The following is an 18,382-nucleotide window of genomic DNA, read 5'->3' as shown; positions in this document are numbered from 1 at the left end:
GTTTAAATATTTTTCTAGGCATATTTTCATTACTGAAAAAAATTCTCTTAGGGCATGCTTTCATCCTGCAGCATATTTAAAATATATGTCGGTGTATACACATGTGTTTATTATTTATAGATTTAATTTTGGAAATAGCCAGGCGATGAAGAACTAAGTCCTAGGAATAAGGTAGATGATCAGAGTGGAGAAAATTCTGTTTATCTAAGTTGAAGTGTGACTGTATCTCATGGAGTGTGATTTTAGGGGGGGGGAATGTCATATTAATTTTAAAAGAGTTCCTCTCATGTTGTATGGCATTCTTGCATTAAGGTTATCTCTTAGAATGACCATGAAGTAAAACACTCGCTTATGTATCAATGTTCTGATGGGTTTATCCAAGTTCTAACTTCTTACACACGGAGGCTGAAAGAGGCTTTGGACCTTTAGGAACTACCAGGAAGGTAGTGTGGACATGAACGTGAGAGTCAGGGAGTGAAGCCTGGCATCCATCACTGCTGTTGACAGGGTTGAGGTGACTGATATATTCAAGAAACTGGGCATTGACCAGACTCATTCTTTAACTTTCATGTAGATTGGAAAGGCAGAGGTTGTCTTTCTGTCTGTTTGTCCCATCTGCTTTTCTCTGTCATATTCTGTTTCCTGTTTGTTTTACCCAGATTAATTTATGAGTAGAAATCTACACCTCTGAAGGACCTTGGCTATTTCTGTGTGCATTCAGGCTTTCTTGGTGCTGAGTTTCTGCAGAATACTCTAGAAAAGGGAAGTAAAGAAAGAAAGCAGTTGGCAAGAGCAATTCTGAATGGCTTCATAAACTAAATGAACAGGACTGACTTGAGGTTTGCAATGGTTGATATATTTTCTTTTTTTAAATTTCTTTTTCTCTTTTTCCTTCTCTTCTCCTTCCTCTTCTTCCTCTCCCTCCTCTTCCTTCTTTGTTTCTGTTTTTCAAGACAGGATTTCTTTCTCTGTGTAGCCCTGGCTGTCCTGGAACTCTCTGTAGAACAGGCTGGTCTTGAATTCACAAAGATCCGCCTGACTCTGCCTCCGGAGTGTTGGGACCAAAGGTGTGCGCCACCACTGCCTGGCTAATGTCTTCCTAATGCCTAGTAGCATTGTCTTCCACATTAGAGCTCAGAAGACTTTGGACAAGGACTAGTGTACTCAGCTTTAGTCTACACAGCATGTAGTGAAGTGCAGCAGGAGCCCAGTAAAGACCATGTCTTGTCAGACACTATCCATGACCCTCTGCAGATGGAAGCATTGCTCCCTGATTTTCATCTCATATTCCTCTAAATAAACCCTGCGTCTGTAGTAAGCTTGAGCTGCATAACAAAATTCCATTGTCTGCATAGCTTAAAAAGACATTTGTTCTCCAAAGTTCTTGGGGCTAGGAAGTTTAGGTCAAGATGTCTGCTAGTCTGTCCTGGTGAGGGCTATCTTTCTGCCTGGAAGACTGACTGTCCTCTTGCTGTGTCTTCACTTGGCAGATGGAGCTGGGGCTCTGGTGTTTTTTATTACAGGAACACTAGTTCTTTCAAACCAGAGTTCCACCATCATGACTTCATTTAACCTCAATAACTTTAGATCAAATACAGTCACATTGGGAGGCTAGACTTGTCATGGTTAATATTGACTGTCAACTTGGAAGGATCTAGAATCACTATGTAAACAAACCTCTGGGTGTGTCTTTAAAAGATTACTTAGGTTAGATTAGTTAAGGTGGGACTATTCCACATTTGGTATTTCTGGCTGCATAGAAAGGAAAAAGCTACCTGCCCAGCATTTATTTCTCCCTGCTTTCTGACTGTGGATGCAATGTGACCAGCCTCCATCCACTTCTGCCACAGACTTCTGTAGTGGGTAGCTGTTCCAGCTTTGACTTTGAAACACTGTCCCTAGAGTGATGGCAGGTAACTGCCACACCTGTCTATGACCGGCCCCTGGGGCTGACCTGCCCTTAAGGCATGGCTGAGAGGGAGTCCCTTAAGGTACATACATGCTTGCTCTTCTGGATACCTCGTGGTCCTGGAATCTGGATGGGAGACCAAGCCTGAGTTCTCTGTTGGATGGTACCTCATCTCTCCTGGATCCTGTAACCAATCCCTACTGACTATAAGTTATCCCAGAAATAAACCTCTCTTGATTACCAGATAAATTACATGGAATTGCCTCATTAAATATAGCAATAGACTTCCCTGCCACCAGGTCCTGGAAAGCAATTGCCTAGAGAAATGTTTCCTCAGAGTCAGCGCAGAGGTTGCTGCAACAGTGGTCGAAAGGAGCCATGCTCCATCCCAGATGTGGCACTGTAGTCTATGTGGTTCTTGTTTGGCAGACATAAAAATTGCAAGACAGAGAAAGTAATGAAATCTTACGCCACACTTCCAGAGAGCCACTAAGGCTAGGTAATGTGAGGCAGGGTCAGACTCCTTGCATGGAATTCCAGAGGGGCAATAGTGTGAAGATGAAGCCTAAGTTACAGTGAAGACCCCAGGATGTTGGAGATGCAACAGAGATTTCTATGTAGTCTCCAACCTTTATGTTACTTAAAGTCACTGGACAATCTTCAGATGGAGCATGTGTAAGACAAGAAAATACTGCACACTAAATCCTGTCAATGTTCAAAATGCACAGGAAAGAGAATTGCTGTAAGGAAGTGAAGAAGCATGGCTATTTATCTTTGTATATCCACCACTGAGAACAGAATCTTCTCGGTGTGCTAAATTTAACAGAACAAGTGCAGACTGCATGGTTATTGATGTACTTCACAGCCAATCTCTTTGTCCTGTCCAGGAGCTAAATGGACAGCTGACTAAGGCAAGGGCCCTAATGGATATGGTAGATTGAAGGGATAGGGAACAGAAAGTTCAAGGAACTCATGTCAGCTTACAGGAGGCTGAGGAACACAGGCCAGTAAAGATGAGTACTTCAGTAAGGTTAAATAACCCAGTTCTCCAATGGAGGAAGAATTGACTCCAAAAGGCTAGCTTATCTCTACCTCCCACAGCAATCTGGGGTTCTGGAGTAGGGTGTGAAACATGAGATTTCCATATGGGAAACGTATTCTGGTGCAATGAAATGCTGGTGGTGGTGATGGTGGTGGTGGTGGTGCATGGTGCAGCTGATGACAATGTTCGGTTGTTAGCTAATGGTAGTGCCTTCAGCTGGTCTTTGTCGGGGTAGCTCCTTGAAAAGGACCAGCAATGCCAGTTGGGAGTGATTTTAGGCTATTCCTTGATCAAGTGCAGTAACTCTGCCCTTTAGCCTAGGCGGTGATATCTGGCCGCAGCTGGGAGGCAGTGCTTGCGCGCCTGGCCAGCGCAGTAGGGTTGGAAACTCTAGGGAGGAGCAGATGAGGGGCGTGGTGTGGGCGTAACCATATAGAACTAGGCCACGCCTCTCTCGCCTTTCTAGCCTGCGCAAGCGCGTTGTGGGCCGTTAGCTGTCAGGAGCCTAGCAGCAGGCGGCCGGGATCCGACGTCTGTGCGGGGACTTAGCTATCTGAGCCCCGTGCAGCAACCACCCCGACAAGCAAGCGCCCCGAGGCCCGGGCTGCCTGCCAGGTCACAGAGTCGAGCGGAGACCTGTGGGGCAGTTGGCCGCGCAGGCAAGATGGGGAACCGGGAGATGGAGGAGCTGATCCCGCTGGTGAACCGTCTGCAGGACGCCTTCTCGGCGCTGGGACAGAGCTGTCTGCTGGAGCTGCCGCAGATCGCCGTAGTGGGCGGCCAGAGCGCCGGCAAGAGCTCGGTGCTCGAGAACTTCGTGGGCAGGTGAGCGCACTGGGAGCGCGGTGGGGGCGCGGTCGTGGGGGCGCCCCTGCTCCAGGCCGTTGGAACGTGGAACGGTCTGGGGAGCCCGAGGGTGGACTAGAGGCTGCGGCGGATTGGGGGCAGAGCAGTAGTGTCCCTGGAGCAGGCGAGGTCCTCCCTGCTCTGGGCATCCTTCGTCGCCGCATCCTCCACCCCGTGGTGACCCCCCTGTCTGCCTTTCATCCTGCCATACAAAGCCATTTCCTCCCCACCAAGGGTGGGGGAGTCGGGGTCCGCCCCAGGATCGACTTCCCTCGCTGGCTCGGTGCGCGCCAGCTCCTGGCAGCCTGGATGCGCAGCTCGGTGCTTTCCAGTCCCCTGGTCTCAACGTCCCCCTCCCTTTCCTGTCACCCTCCCCGAGGCTCTCAGCTCGGCTGTGGGGATTTACCCCTCCTCCTCGGTTCTTTTCCCCTCGCCCTGGCTTTCCGATCTCTCTACTGTTTGAGACAGTCATCGTCTGCCCGGAGCTGGGGAGGCGGGGTGTGTGGACCCAGAAATCCCTGTGGCGAAGGCTTATCCGGAGACGCTTGCCTACCACCATTCGCCCAGGGAGCAGAAGAATAAACGGTGGTGTGTTTGAGTGTTCACCCATTCACTGCTCAGGCATGACTGAAAACCCGAGACCTCCGGGGGTGACCGTGGACTTGTAATGTTCAGGTGCCGTGTCATTCCTGCATCATCTCAGAACTGACCAGCATCTTTCTCGCACTCTCTCTGTGTGCCCCCTCCCCCCCACAGCATCCTCTTGCGTTCCCTAAGCTCTTATTTATCCAACTGGTCTTCAAGCTAACATACAGAACCCAAATTGTAGTTGTGGCTTTCTTCATGTCTCCCAATTAAAAAACAAATAGAGAATTATTACCGTTTTAAGTCGGGAATCTGCGTTTCTTTCGGTGAGCAATTCAGGAAGGATTAGTTACCCTAACGGCCTTGCATGAGGAGCGCACTACGAAGGCTGAAATCTGTTTTCCAGTAGTAAACCAGGTAGAATGAGCAGCAGTAAAGACAGTGGGCTGGAGGGGGGCAACTAGAATTGCATTTTATTCTTTTATTTGGCTGGAGAGCGACTTGTGATGCAGAGGGTTCTTGCTGCGGTCCTCCACCCCCTTCTTTCTTTTATTGCTTGGCAATGTGTAAACTGTAACGCTGACTATTCCCACGTTTTTGGGTGTGAGCATCACAAAGTGCGTTTTCTTTTTTCTCTGATGATGCGCCACCTCTCAGGAGATACTCTTCATTTTTCTTGTTTCAGTATGAACTAGAAAGATAAAAAGTGGAATTGCTGGCAACTGGCTGCTATCCTTGGGTAGTTAGACTCCTTAGTCATTTTCCCCTTGTTTTTATAATTCATTTTGCTCAATAAGAAAAGCGGTAGCAAAACATTTTGTCTACGTCATCTCAGATTTCTGGTCTAAGGCGAGGATTTAATGATATTTATTCTAAAAAGAATCCTTGAAGATTAACATTGCGTTTCAATGCAACAGCCATGTTTCCATGCACCTGCCTTATAATTTACTTGGATGAGCATATAAGTATATTTTGGTCAGTGCCTTTGAACTCAGTGTAAATTCTATGCACATATCTCAGTTCTGCTCTCTAGGTTTGAAAAACCGAACAGTCTTCTTAATGCTATGGTATAATGCAAGTGTGTGCATTCCCTTTGCTAGCTGTATATTCTTTTGTCATGAGACTGAAAAGGGAGATATAGTAGAGTAATATATTTAGTTGTGAACATTTTTCTATAATGAAGTGAAAAATAGGGACTATAAAAATCAGAGCATTTACCAGAGCGCATCAGTAATTTGCTGTACTTTACGAAGTTTTACTAGTGGTGACTGTTGGAATGATGAAGAAAATAATACGCATAGAAGAATATGCTCATTAAGTAAGCCTTTATAAGCTGCACAGTAGCACCTGTCTAGCACAGCTTACATATTCAGGAAGAAACTTAATTAGAAGGTCATTTGACTTTAATAAAGATTTCTGTCATTGAATTATTGAAGAATCTAATTTCTAATTATAACTCAACCTAAGGGAAAAAAATCTTTCCAGTTTCAGAAGTGAATCAGCCCAGGGTAGGGGGGAAAAAAAAGGTATTCATGTTTCATTGCAACCTCTTAACTTTTTATTAACCAGGAATTTTATAACCAACATAAAGTTCTTTAAAATGCAGTATTTCTCCTCTGCTCAGAGCTGTTTTCATTTTAATGCTTGACCAATTGTGTAGTGACAGAGTATAATCAAACACCAGGGGCCTCACTTGCGTCAACTGTTTGCTTCTGAAGTCAGCTTGTTCTCTTCAATTACTGTTGCATTCATTTATTGATTTATTTACCATTTAACAATACCTCTTTAGTAGCTAACTATATCTTTCCCTTGAAAATAATTTGCTTATGTTGATTTTTTTAAAATACCATTGAATGCGTTTGGATGTGAATGTGTTTATTTAACTATGTGTAAAACCAACTTTGGGGTGATAAGTTTGAGTGTATCATGAATAAAATGTATCATGAATGAACTCCTTGTTTGTGATTTTCTTGCTGAGGTGACAAATTTGCATATTAATGTGATAAAGTGTGAGTAGCTAGATTGTTTTGATTGAAGGCGAGCCTATATGCTGGCAGTAAGACACTGCTTAAGGTCTGTGGGTCTAATACACAGAAAGTGAAGCCCATGGAGTGAAGGAAGATAGGGTTCACTACCAGGCTCGAATCTGTCCATTTGTTTAGTTGGTGAATGGAAGAATTGAATTTATTCAGCTGCTTTCTTATTTATGTATTTATATGAACTTCTTTGCCCCTCCCTTTCAGATAAACTCGGGGCCAGGAAGGTGCTCCCCCACCCAGCTGTATTTCCAACCCATGTCTCTCAACTTTTTTTTTTTTTTTAATTTAAGTAAGAAGACTTGAATTACTCTGTATCCTAGGCAGGCATTGAACTTGTGATAGTCCTCTGTCAGCTGCTGAGTAACTGGGCTTAGAGGCCTAAGCCACCTGCATAAAGAGAAAAGATCCTGAGACTCGGCTCTCAACATGTATGTTTAGAGGGCAGTAAAGGTGAAAACAATGACTAATATTTATTGAGTGATTGCTACACGTTGGATATTATCTTGGGTCCTTTTATATGGATAATCTCATTTAATCCTCATAAAACTCCAAAGAGGTAGCTGGGCTCGTTCATTTCATTTTACTTAATAGAAAATTAAAATGCAATGAGCTTGAACAAGTCACTCATGGCTAATTTCAGTTAATGTAAAAACTTCTGTTCAACCTGAGGTGTTAGAGCTCTTTTATGTAGTCTTTAAAACCTGTGTGCTGGACTGTCTTACCACGTGGAGGTTTATCACACCTTTTGGTTAATATTTTCAGCATCTTTCTTATTGGTCTTATAACTCTGGGCTTATGAGCAAGAAACTGCTATATTGATAATTCCATTCCTATTATGTTGTGTACATCTACTCTCTTAGAAGTATTGATTAAAAGACACAAATTTTTATTTACTCTATTAGACATTCCTAAAGATAACTCTGAAACATAAATGTGTTGTTCCCTTAAGTATGTGTTTAGAGTGCACACAACTTGTTTATTGAGGTGCTAAGTGAAAACTGTACTAGCTGCTAATGTGCAAATGTTTTTAATGATACACTTGTTAGCAGCATTAGTTGTTCAATGCTAATTATATAGGCAGAAGATTTTGTTATTGTGTTCCAGTCTGGGTGGTAAACAGATCTCCAGTTCTGAACAAGTAGAAAAGATTTTGTGGCTAATGGAAGCCAGATAAAAGATTTTTAAACACTGACTGTACTGATGGGAGTTTGTTTCAGTGTGGAAATTTCTCAATAATATTTATCTATTTCCTTCAAGGTTTATAAAGACTTTGGTTATCCAGTTTGAGGGAAACTGTGAGCCATTTGATGATGTTATTGGATATGGCCAGATAATTTAATCTAAAATTTATATGGCTCAAGCACTAATCTACTCTTAACTCCTTTGTTTAAAACTGAGTAAGAGTCCTCTAATTGTGAATAAGGTTAAAACTTAGTAAACAAGAGTACGTTTGTATTGAGTGGAAGGATTTTGTTAAAATAGCAAAGTAAGTTACTGGATTTTTAAAAAAGAAATGGCTCTTAAGGTTATAATTATTAGGTTAATGGATGCTGATAATTAAAATGTGATACCTATTGAAAATTATGCTTAGAAATTTCCAAGGAATTATTCAGTAAAATATGAACTGTTCTTTATCTAATGAGTTGGTGGAACCTGAATTTATGAAGATATCTGTGCTGAATCAGCATTATATAATGCCTTTTACGGCTATCATTGGTTCACAACTAGTAGAATTTATTCACCACACCAACATCATTCCTTATTTAAATACCAGTAATGTCTGAAAAGAAATACGGATAAGTGAACTGACTTTGACAGAATATCTTTGTTTTGGATTTATTCATGATTAACCAATATAAAAATGCTTTTAACATTTTTTTTTCTTTTTTTTTGGTTTTTCGAGACAGGGTTTCTCTGTAGTTTTGCGCCTTTCCTGGAACTCACTTTGTAGACCAGGCTGGCCTCGAACTCACAGAGATCCGCCTGGCTCTGCCTCCCGAGTGCTGGGATTAAAGGCGGCGCCACCACCGCCCGGCTGCTTTTAACATTTTAAAGAATGAAGCTGGGGGCCTGAGGAGATGGTTCAGTGGTTAACAGTGTTTGCTGTGCAAGGGTGTGGACCTGAGTCTGGATCCTCAGGGCTCACAATAACTTAGGTATGGCCTTGAGTGACTGTAACCCCAGAAACAGGTGGATCCCGGGAACTTGATAGCCAGCCAGCCTAGTCAGAACTACAAGTTTCCGGTTCAGTGAGAGACCTCATCTCAAAAAATAAGAGAGAGAGCAATAGATGAGGCTGCCCACCTCTGGTATGGACCCACACACGTTTATGTGCATAAAACCCTTCCACTTATACATATGTACAAATAATAATAAACAAAAGAATGAAGTTGGGGCAGGCATAGTGTCTCATGCCTACAATGCATTCAGGATGCTGAGATGTTGTGAGTTCCAGGCAACCTGGGCTCTCATGTGAAACTCTTTCTCAACACTTGTCCCACAAACCACCACCACTACCTTATTCACCTCTAATTGTGAATAAGGTTAAAACTTAGTAAACCAGAGTACGTTTGTATTGAGTGGAAGGATTTTGTTAAAATAGCAAAGCAAGCAGTCTTCCATGTCAGAGGGATGGAAATAGTATTTAGGCACGTTAGAACATAGGATTTTGGGTTCTCTATTAATGAAATATAATATTTGATTTATATGTTAGTATGCCTTCTATTGCTATAACAAAATTGTGGGGACTGAGTAATTTTATAAAGAAATGAGGTTTATTTAACTTAAAGTTTTAGAGGCTGGAGGCTCAAACAGCACTGTATGGTTCTGGTGAGGGCTTCATGGAAGATGGTTTTATGGTGGAGTGTGTGTGAAAGAAGTACAGGTCTCACGGCAAGAAGGAAAGCCTGAGAGAGAAAGAGGAGTGGAGGGAAATGTTTTTCTCATATAACAGCCATCTTGAGAATTCACCAAAGTCCCACAAAAGTGCATTAACTACTTTAGAGATCAAAGACCCCAATGACCTCAATCATCTCTGCCAAAGCCTACCTCCTAACACTTCTCCCACCCCTTACCACTGCCAATGGAAGCCAAGCTTCTGAGACAAACCCCGCCCACACCAGAGCAGCATGAGGCTGGGAGGCTTTACTTAGACCTGGCCTTTTCTGTGGCTACTCTTAAGCAGAGTTAAATTATGAGGCTTTACTCATTATGATGGTCTTATTTACTTTTAAGAGGATCAAAGGCAGCTAGAAAAGGGGACTTTTTCTCTCTTCCAGAGCCAAATTAAGAGAGTTGAAAGTTAATAATGCACTGTATAGAATAATCTAATAGTCTACATGGACAGAGTTTTTCCATTTCCCCAATCTAAGCCTACATTGCAATTTCTCATCCTATTAACATTGATGTAAAAACCCGAAAGGATTATGACATACTAAACACATGTTTCAATAATAGAGGGAAGAGCAGGCCAACATTAGTTTAGGCCTTACTATGTATATAGGCCCGGACTCTGCTATGTAGTCTCCATATCTCTCAGTTCTTATGGTTTTCACATCCAAATGCCATCAGGGATAAAACTCAGAGGCAGAGAAGCAAGCTATTAGTGTAGACCACATGGCTAGTAAGTTGCCAAACCTTGACGTAACCTTGGACACGACTCTTATTGGAATTCTTGAGAAATATAGAGGTAACATCAATGAACATCTATCTATTGAATTCTAAGTATAGTGGGCATATAAAACACCCAGAAGCTGGTGTGTGTGTGTGTGTGTGTGTGTGTGTGTGTGTGTGTGTGTGTGTGTGTGTATGTATATATATATATATGTATATATATGGAGAGAACTGTCAAGCCAGTAAGATGCCTCAGTAGGGAAAGGCACTTGCTCTGCTAGCTTGATGACCTAAGTACCCATGGAACCCACATAAATCTGCTCTCTGAGTCCACACATGTGCCATGGCACATGGTATTCCCCCCATACTAATAATAAATGAAATTAAAATATGAGAACTGACAGGATGAAGTATGAGATCGTAACTTTCAAATGAATATATAAGATGAAAGCTGTTGTCAATTAATTGGGTTAAAAACTTATAGCATATCACTTTTTAAAACAGCCCTCCCAAAACTGCAGCTCTGAAATTGATCCAGGATTTCAGTGGCAAGTAGAAAATATATGGATTGCCCATGTCATTTTAGCTCAAGGCTATGCGTACTGAAGTATCAATGTCAAGGCAGGGAGGTGATGATCTGTGTCTCAGTGTCTGGCTTGACAACAAGCCATTGAGTTTAGACTGACTTTTTAATCACAAAGAGATACTGTACATTACAGAGGGCCCCAAATGTGCCGGGCGGTGGTGGCGCACGCCTTTAATCCCAGCACTCGGGAGGCAGAGCCAGGCGGATCTCTGTGAGTTCGAGGCCAGCCTGGTCTACCAAGTGAGTTCCAGGAGAGGCGCAAAGCTACACAGAGAAACCCTGTCTCGAAAAACCAAAAAAAAAAAAAAAAAACAAAAAAAAACAGAGGGCCCCAAATGAGAGGAGCAAAAAGAGAAGGCACTGGAGAGATTAAGAACGTGACAGGGTTCAGGGGAGGATCTCAATGATAGAGCATTTGCCTAATATGTGCAAGGAGATGATAACACACACACACACACACACACACACACACACACACACACACCCCTACCTCCAAGGCACTAATCATAAAGAGGAATTCCATTTTCTCATTTCAGAATGAAGCATTTAGTGTGAGAGGGAAGAAGAGAGGTTGGTTTTAAATCACGTATACTGATGGGTGTGGCGGTACACACCCAGCAGTATACATGCACTCCAGAGGCAGAGGCAGATGGATCTTTGTGAGTTTGAGGTCAGCTAGTCTCCATATGGAGTTCCAGATTACCCAGAACTACTAGTGAGACCCTATCTTAATAAATAAATAAATAAATAAATAAATAAATAAATAAATGTATTTTTCAGAAACTATTTTCAACAAATTGAGAGTGTTTATTAATAGTGCATGAGCAGCATTTTGCACATGTGTGGCTATACATAATTTATCTTTTCTTCCTTTACTAGAAGCAAGGACTTTGGCATCACAAAAGATTGATGTATGAAACTTCCCTCTGGTTTAATTTTCACTTATTTCCTGGAGTTACATTAGGATACTCCAGGAGATTTGTCCAAGGTCAGGAAAAGTTAGAGAGCAGGCTTTGGAACTTGATGTTCAGAACTTGTAGCTTTGCCTTGGTTTTCATTGTCTCCTCTCCCGCCCCCATTGTTTTGGAGCGTCTCCCTCCCGCCCCACCCTGCCTCCTCCTTTTCCCATTCCTCTGCAGTACTGGACCAGGCCTTCTCCTTGACACTCCCCTGAATTACTCTTCTTGCTAGCACACCAGCACTGACAGTGCATGGTTTTTTTTTCCACACAGGATGGTAGATGAAGACGAGGAGCAGAGTTCTTCTCAGAGTTAGACAAGATAATTTTCTGAGATGGTGTATCCCTGAATAAAGTGTGAGATTTGGAAGATCAAATGACACACTGCATGTTGTCATCTAGGTGGGCATCAGCTAGAAAGCTGAGCCTGTCACAATCAACGACAGGGCTTTCCTTACACCAAGTCATGCTTCTGAAACATTGTATATAAATAATAGAGCTGAAAAGGTTACTACTTAAAGAAATGAGTGAGTTTTTAGATAAAAAATACTTTTGGGCCGGGCGGTGGTGGCGAACGCCTTTAATCCCAGCACTCGGGAGGCAGAGGCAGGCGGATCTCTGTGAGTTCGAGGCCAGCCTGGTCTCCAAAGCGAGTACCAGGAAAGGCGCAAAGCTACACAGAGAAACCCTGTCTCGAAAAACCAAAAAAAAAAAAAAAAAAAATACTTTTGGGTAGCAAATATACATCCTTCAGTTTGCCTGGTTCACATTCTTGTCTTGATTGTGTTTGCATTCTTTGAGGGAATTGAGTGGCATTAAGGTCTGTCAATGTTATTATATAAGTAATCTCAATAGTTTTTAACAAGCGTCAATATTGTTTTAAATCCTTGATTTTGCAGAGATCGCTGTTTCCGGGTGCTGAAAGTGTATGTACATCAGTGATTCCTTGTGACAGTATGTCATATCCTGTTTCAAGGAAATGATAGAGCTATGGGTGCATAAATAGGCATATCAGAAATAGAGTTTCTGAAGCACCCCTTTGTCTATTGTTTCAGTGACTTGGATAAAAAAGACAGATCCACTTAAATAAGTAATTTGATGGGTGAGTGTCTTAGATGGAGTTTCCATTCCTGCAATTAAACACCATTACCAAAGCAACTTGGGGAGGAAAGGGTTTACTTGGCTTACACTTCCACAGCATTATTCATCATTGTAGGAAGTCAGGACAGGAACTCAAACAGGGCAGGAACCTGGAGACAGGAGCTGATGCAGAGGCCATGGAGGAGTGCTCCTTACTGGCTTGTTCATCATGGCTTTCCCAGCCTGCTTTCTTATAGAACTCAGGACCACCTGCTCAGGGATGACACCACTGACAATGGGCAGAGCCCTACGTCATCAACCAGTAGTTAAAAAAATACCTTACAGGCTTGCCTACAACTCATCTGATGGAGATATTTTCTTAATTGAAGTTCCTTCCTCTCAGATGACTTTAGCTTGTGTTTAAGTTGATATAAAACTATCTAGCACAGTGACCAATCTTGCTTGTGGTTTGTGTCTTTTTAGAGTGCTCTGGAAAGCAGCTTTTGAGAAGGAGTTATCACATGGTGATAGGGCTTGTGCTTGGTTGACTGGAGTCCCAGTCCCATCTCTGACTCTCACTAATATCGTAACGGAGTTAGCCATCTTGGGATTTAGTTTAAATATCTGACTTAACTTTTGATGTGTGTGTGTGTGTGTGTGTGTGTGTGTGTGTGTGTGTGTGTGAATTCTGAGATGGTGCCTTGTATCTGGCCCAAAAGATACATTCAATAAATGATGGCACTATGATTAAATCATTTATTTAGACTAGGTGTTTTTTGAACATTGAAAAAGTAAGCCAAGCATGGCTGCTCACTCCTATAAACTCATTGTTTGGGAAACTGAGGCAGGAGGTTTGCCATGAGTTTCATGTGCCTGGGGAAGAAGGTGAATATGAGGTCCTGTCTCAAAAACAAAACAAAACAAAAAACTCAATAGAAAGCAAAACCAAAACCAAGAAAACAAAAACCAAACCAAAGCAAAAATCAACCCACCCCAAATAAAAGAAAATGTAGGACTGATCATGTGTATTTGTAGTCTTGTGTGTGTGTGTGTGTGTGTGTGTGTGTGTGTGTGTGTGTGTGTGTGAATGTTACAAAATTATAATTGCATCAAAATACACTTTTAGATCCCACTAAAAAGTCGTGTTTGGGACTTCCTGAGAGAAAGTTGTTCACATTCAGCACTATCACAATGTAATGTTTTTCAATAGACACTTATACATAAACTGAATTAAATTACTTCTCCATTCCAGCAGTTTCAAAGCACATTTTAATTAATTCATTAATCTTGACAAGATCCCTGAGAGGGCAGTAAAGCATATTTTGTTAATTTAATTTATAAATGAAAACTATCCAGTTGACACACAAGGAGTCCTTTGGTGAATCCTGGAGACAATGAAGTAATCGAATTAGTAACAGAAATAATAGAATGGATTTTACAGTCATTCTCAGCCGTTCTAGAGACTAGACTTGTTACTTTAAAAATTTTTTTTTTGTGTGCATAAGTGTGTGTTGGTAGTCACACCACAGAGGTCGGAGGACAACTTGTGCAGTTGTTTCTCACCTTCCACCATGCGGTTTCCAGAGCTGGAACTCAGCTCGTGAAGGTTGGTAGCATGGCCCTTTGCCCGCTGAGTCATCTTGCTGGCCAGAGAATAGGTTTTAAGGAAGGCATTTGATTCTGTTATATGAAGCATACCATCTTTAGGGTATATTTTCTTTTCAAATGTTTGTGCGGGCACACACACACACACACACACACACACACACACACACACACACACACACACAGAGTGACAAGTGCCCAAACCCACTGAGCCATCTTTCTAGCCCTGTCAGAAGTGTAACTGCTATAAGAATTAGGAGCATTTCTAAGTCAATTTGTGGATTTGGTTTGTACTGGTGGGAGGTCCGTCCCCTGTAAATGTTGAAGGAATGTCCCCGGTGAGCTGCGGTAACATGATGGTGCCTTCTGCTGCTGGCTTGTCTTCCTCAGCTCCCTCTGACATCAAGTGCCTACCTTGGGTGTCTCTGCAGAGTTCTTACTATGTGACTGGTTCCCTGTCTATTTTTCCAATTATTTGCAGCTTCTTGTATACCTGTTTTTTAATATATATACATATAATGCAATGCTGGCATACAGCAGGAACTAGATGAGTGCATTAGCTACATGATCCTGGGGAAGTCATGGCTATGGGAGCTTTTGGAACCTGGTCAAATTGTAACCACCACCCAGCTAGCCTTCTTTTCATGCAGTCCAGCACACAAGCTCAGGGGGTGGTGTCTTCTATTTTGAGGGTGGATCTTCTCACCTCAATTAGAGCCATCAAGATGATCCCTCATAGGTATACCTGGATGCTTGTCTCCTGGGTAACTTCAGATCCTGTTGACAATAAACTTTAACTACAAAGGTTACAACCTATTCATGGGCCATGGTGTCAAAGTAGTTGGTTGTGATAGCTTTAAATAAGGCACTCAGTTACATCTCAGGTGGCAATGACATATTTGTAAGTATATCCTAGGCAACATTAGGCTTCACCCTGGTTTTTAAAGCTGTTGAATGTGTCTGTACCATTTAAAATTTATGCTCTTCTAATCCTTTGCTGATTCTGCATTTAAATGATTGAACTTACCTTTTCATTATAGTAGGCACAATTTCCATTGTATCATACTATCCTATGAGAATGAATTAAAATGGAGATCATTTTAGTATGAGTTTTTAAAATTAACTGCCATTTAATTGAAAAAGTTAAATGTGTACGCAGTAAAATTCAGCCATTCTAAAAGAATATGCAGTAAAAATTGCCCTTTGTCCACTGAGGCCCCTCAAGATGTTTCACTTGTCTTCATGACTGCCAGATGACTTCTGGGCTTATGTTTTTGTGTACTATTCACATGTGTATGTGTGTGCACACACGAGAAGACTGAAGATCAATATCCAGTGTCTTCCTTCATTGCTTTCCATCTTAATTTTTGAATGAGGGTCTTTCCTAGAACCTAGAGCTCCCTGGTTTGACTGGCTAGCCAATGAGCTCCAGGCATCCTCCGGCCTCCACCTCCCCAGCGCTATGTCTACAGACATCTACACTCAGTTCCTCATGCTTGTCTAGCAAGCGCTTTCCTGGTGGAGCCACTTCCCCAGCCCTGAGTTTATATTCTCATTATGTGAAATTTAATTTTGAGGGCAGAGAGAGTTTATTAACTTGTTTGTATGTAGCTGACAAAAGCAGCTGAGAGTTCCGTTTGAAAACTGCTGGCAGATGGGTTTGTTTGTTGGCTGAGTCCCTTCTTTAAGAGTCCACCGTGTGCCAGAACTGTGGGAGGCTCTCTGAGTGCAGTCACCTCTTCAAAAATTTGCTACTCAGTAGAATCTGATATGTGTGGCACAGGTATCATGGGGGAAAACACGTGTAGTGGTAGTGGTAACCTTTATTATCCAGACTTGATAGGATTTAGAATCGCCTAAGAGACAAGCTTCTAGGTATGTCGAAGATACTGTTTTCAGAGATGCTTAACTAAGGAGGGACCAGAGACACTGTTCTATGGACTAGGGCCCCAGACTGAATGAAGAAGAGGAGGTGAGGGGAAATATAAGCATCCATCTCTCCAGGCTTCCTGGCTGTAGACACAGTGTGCCCAGCTGCCTCATGTGCTTGCCCCCACACCTTCCTTGTCAAGATGGCCTGTAGCCCCAAACCATGAACCCAAATAAGTCTTTCTTTCCTCATTGCCTTTGTCAAGTGTTTTGTTATAGAATAAAGACTGTGACCAATACACTGACCTATCAGCTCTTAGGAGGGTTTATACTGTGACCAACACACCGACCTATCAGCTCTTAGGAGGGTTTGTACTGTGACCAACACACCGACCTATCAGCCCTTAGGAGGATTTGTACTGTCACCAACACACTGACCTATCAGCCCTCAGGAGGGTTTGTACTGTGACCAACACACCGACCTATCAGCTCTCGGGAGGATTTGTCAATAAACAGTTGTTGTTGGCAGGATGTCTTAGTTTGATGCCGAACATCTCTAGAAGACAAAATTGGAACAAATGGTTTGAAATTACGGGAAGAAAGATTTAAACTTCACAGAAGGATGACTGTTCACTCTAGCAGTTAAAGAAGTCTAGGCAGTGCTGTACCCACAGGGGACAGGAGATTGCAGAGTCACCGGCTGCTAGGCATGGGACAACTGGGAGGAAGACTGGGCAAAAAGTACTTTGATGATTATGTGACTGAGCTTAATGGGTTTCAGGGAGGACTCCAACTTAAAAAATGTATATATATATATATATATACACACACATTTATATATATACACATTTTTATATATATCTTAGGATTTGTACTGTCACCAACACACTGACCTATCATATTTTATTTAATTATATATATATATATATATATATATATATATATATATTAGGCTTCATCTAGATAGATAGCAGATACATAAAAGTGCTAAGACCTCCCTGAGTCTATTCTTTTAGATACTCAAAAAAAAGTAGCTCTTAGTATATGGAAGAGAAAACAGAATTATTTATGGTACAGTTCTTTGAAGGAAGCAGCTGTAGATAACACTGTCATAGAGATGAACTGTATTTCTGGAAAAAAGAATTGATGTTAAAATATTTTCTTAAATTCTTATATATTTATGTGTATGTGTGTGTGTGTGTATGTGCAAGTGTGTGCATGTGTGTGAGTGTGTGTGTATGTATGTGTGCATGTGTAGGTAGGTTAGAGAACAGATTGATTGAGTTGGTTCTCTCCCCCCACCATCCGAGTCCCAGGGATGGAACTCAGGTCCTCAGGCTCAGTGGCAAGTTTATTTCCCCGCTGAGCCATCTCACTCCATCAGACTTGCTCTCTCAAGCATCCTACATCTTAACTTCTACTTCTTTTAGGGATGTACCTGTGTAGAAACCTGATTTACTCTGTTTTCAGAGTCTTCTTCCTAAATCTCATATCTGATTTCTTCATTCAGAATACCTTCTGGGTTTAGGGATGTGTCTTAGTAGAGTGCTTGTCTGATATGCATGAAGCCCTGAGTTCAATCCCCCAGCAAAAAAATGGCACACATGTGGTGGCACATGCCTGTCATCCCTGCACTTGGGAGGTAGAGACAGGAGAACCAACAGTTCAAGGTCATCCTCTGCTACACAGTGAGTTTGAGGCCATCCTGGGCTACATTGAAATGCTGTATAAAAACCATATCAAAACACCCTTCAGTACACCTCTTCTTCTTTACCCCCATCTCAACAGTTCTGGTGAAGGCTCTCCTCATCTCACACTTGGGTGGCTGGCAGCATCCTGCTTCCTCTGGCCTCACCCGTCTATTCCACCATACTGTTGCTGGTCTCAGGTAGAAACTTCCAAAGCACAGCTTTGGTGTTTCCTCTTCTCAGAACTTGAAGCTAATGCCCCCTCCCTGCACCCTTAACATCTCTACTTGAGTTTTCTTTGACTCCTCTGGCTTTTGCCTGCCACTTTTCCCACTCAGTATTTCTCTCTCTTCTCCTCTGTTTTGTGCTCACACAAGTCATTTATGACCAAGGAGGTATAAACATGGCTTTAGGAGAGCGTGATATTTCATAACCAGAAGGAATTAAGATTGTCAAGCCGAATGTGACATCTACTTTATGAAATACATTGTTTTGCGGATGGAAAGGCAGTTTTAAAATGTATATTTTCTTTCATGGAGTTGACATAGATTGTGTCTAAAGAT

General features: G+C 42.1%; 1 protein-coding gene across 7 annotated transcripts in view; it reads left to right on the top strand.

Moving 5' to 3' along the window:
* The first annotated feature begins 3,428 nt into the window (after window positions 1-3,428).
* The window catches only part of Dnm3 (dynamin 3), a 498,900-nt gene continuing 483,946 nt past the window's right edge, over window positions 3,429-18,382 (top strand). For 3 of the 7 annotated variants that reach the window (XM_052737385.1, XM_052737384.1, XM_052737390.1), the window contains exon 1: window positions 3,430-3,776. In XM_052737385.1, the coding sequence (XP_052593345.1) occupies window positions 3,616-3,776 (161 nt within the window). In that variant the 5' untranslated portion in view covers window positions 3,430-3,615. Of the gene's footprint in view, window positions 3,777-18,382 lie in introns of all 7 variants that reach the window. The other 4 variants (XM_052737388.1, XM_052737387.1, XM_052737389.1 and 1 more) reach the window with 2 other exon arrangements.

This window comes from Peromyscus californicus, unplaced genomic scaffold, assembly GCF_007827085.1.
Source record: "Peromyscus californicus insignis strain IS unplaced genomic scaffold, ASM782708v3 Scaffold_14__1_contigs__length_90479793_seg_2, whole genome shotgun sequence".
NCBI classification, from domain to species: Eukaryota; Metazoa; Chordata; class Mammalia; order Rodentia; family Cricetidae; genus Peromyscus; species Peromyscus californicus.
The sequence above is the reverse complement of the archived record's forward strand: the minus strand, read 5'-3'. Positions and strand labels throughout refer to the sequence as shown.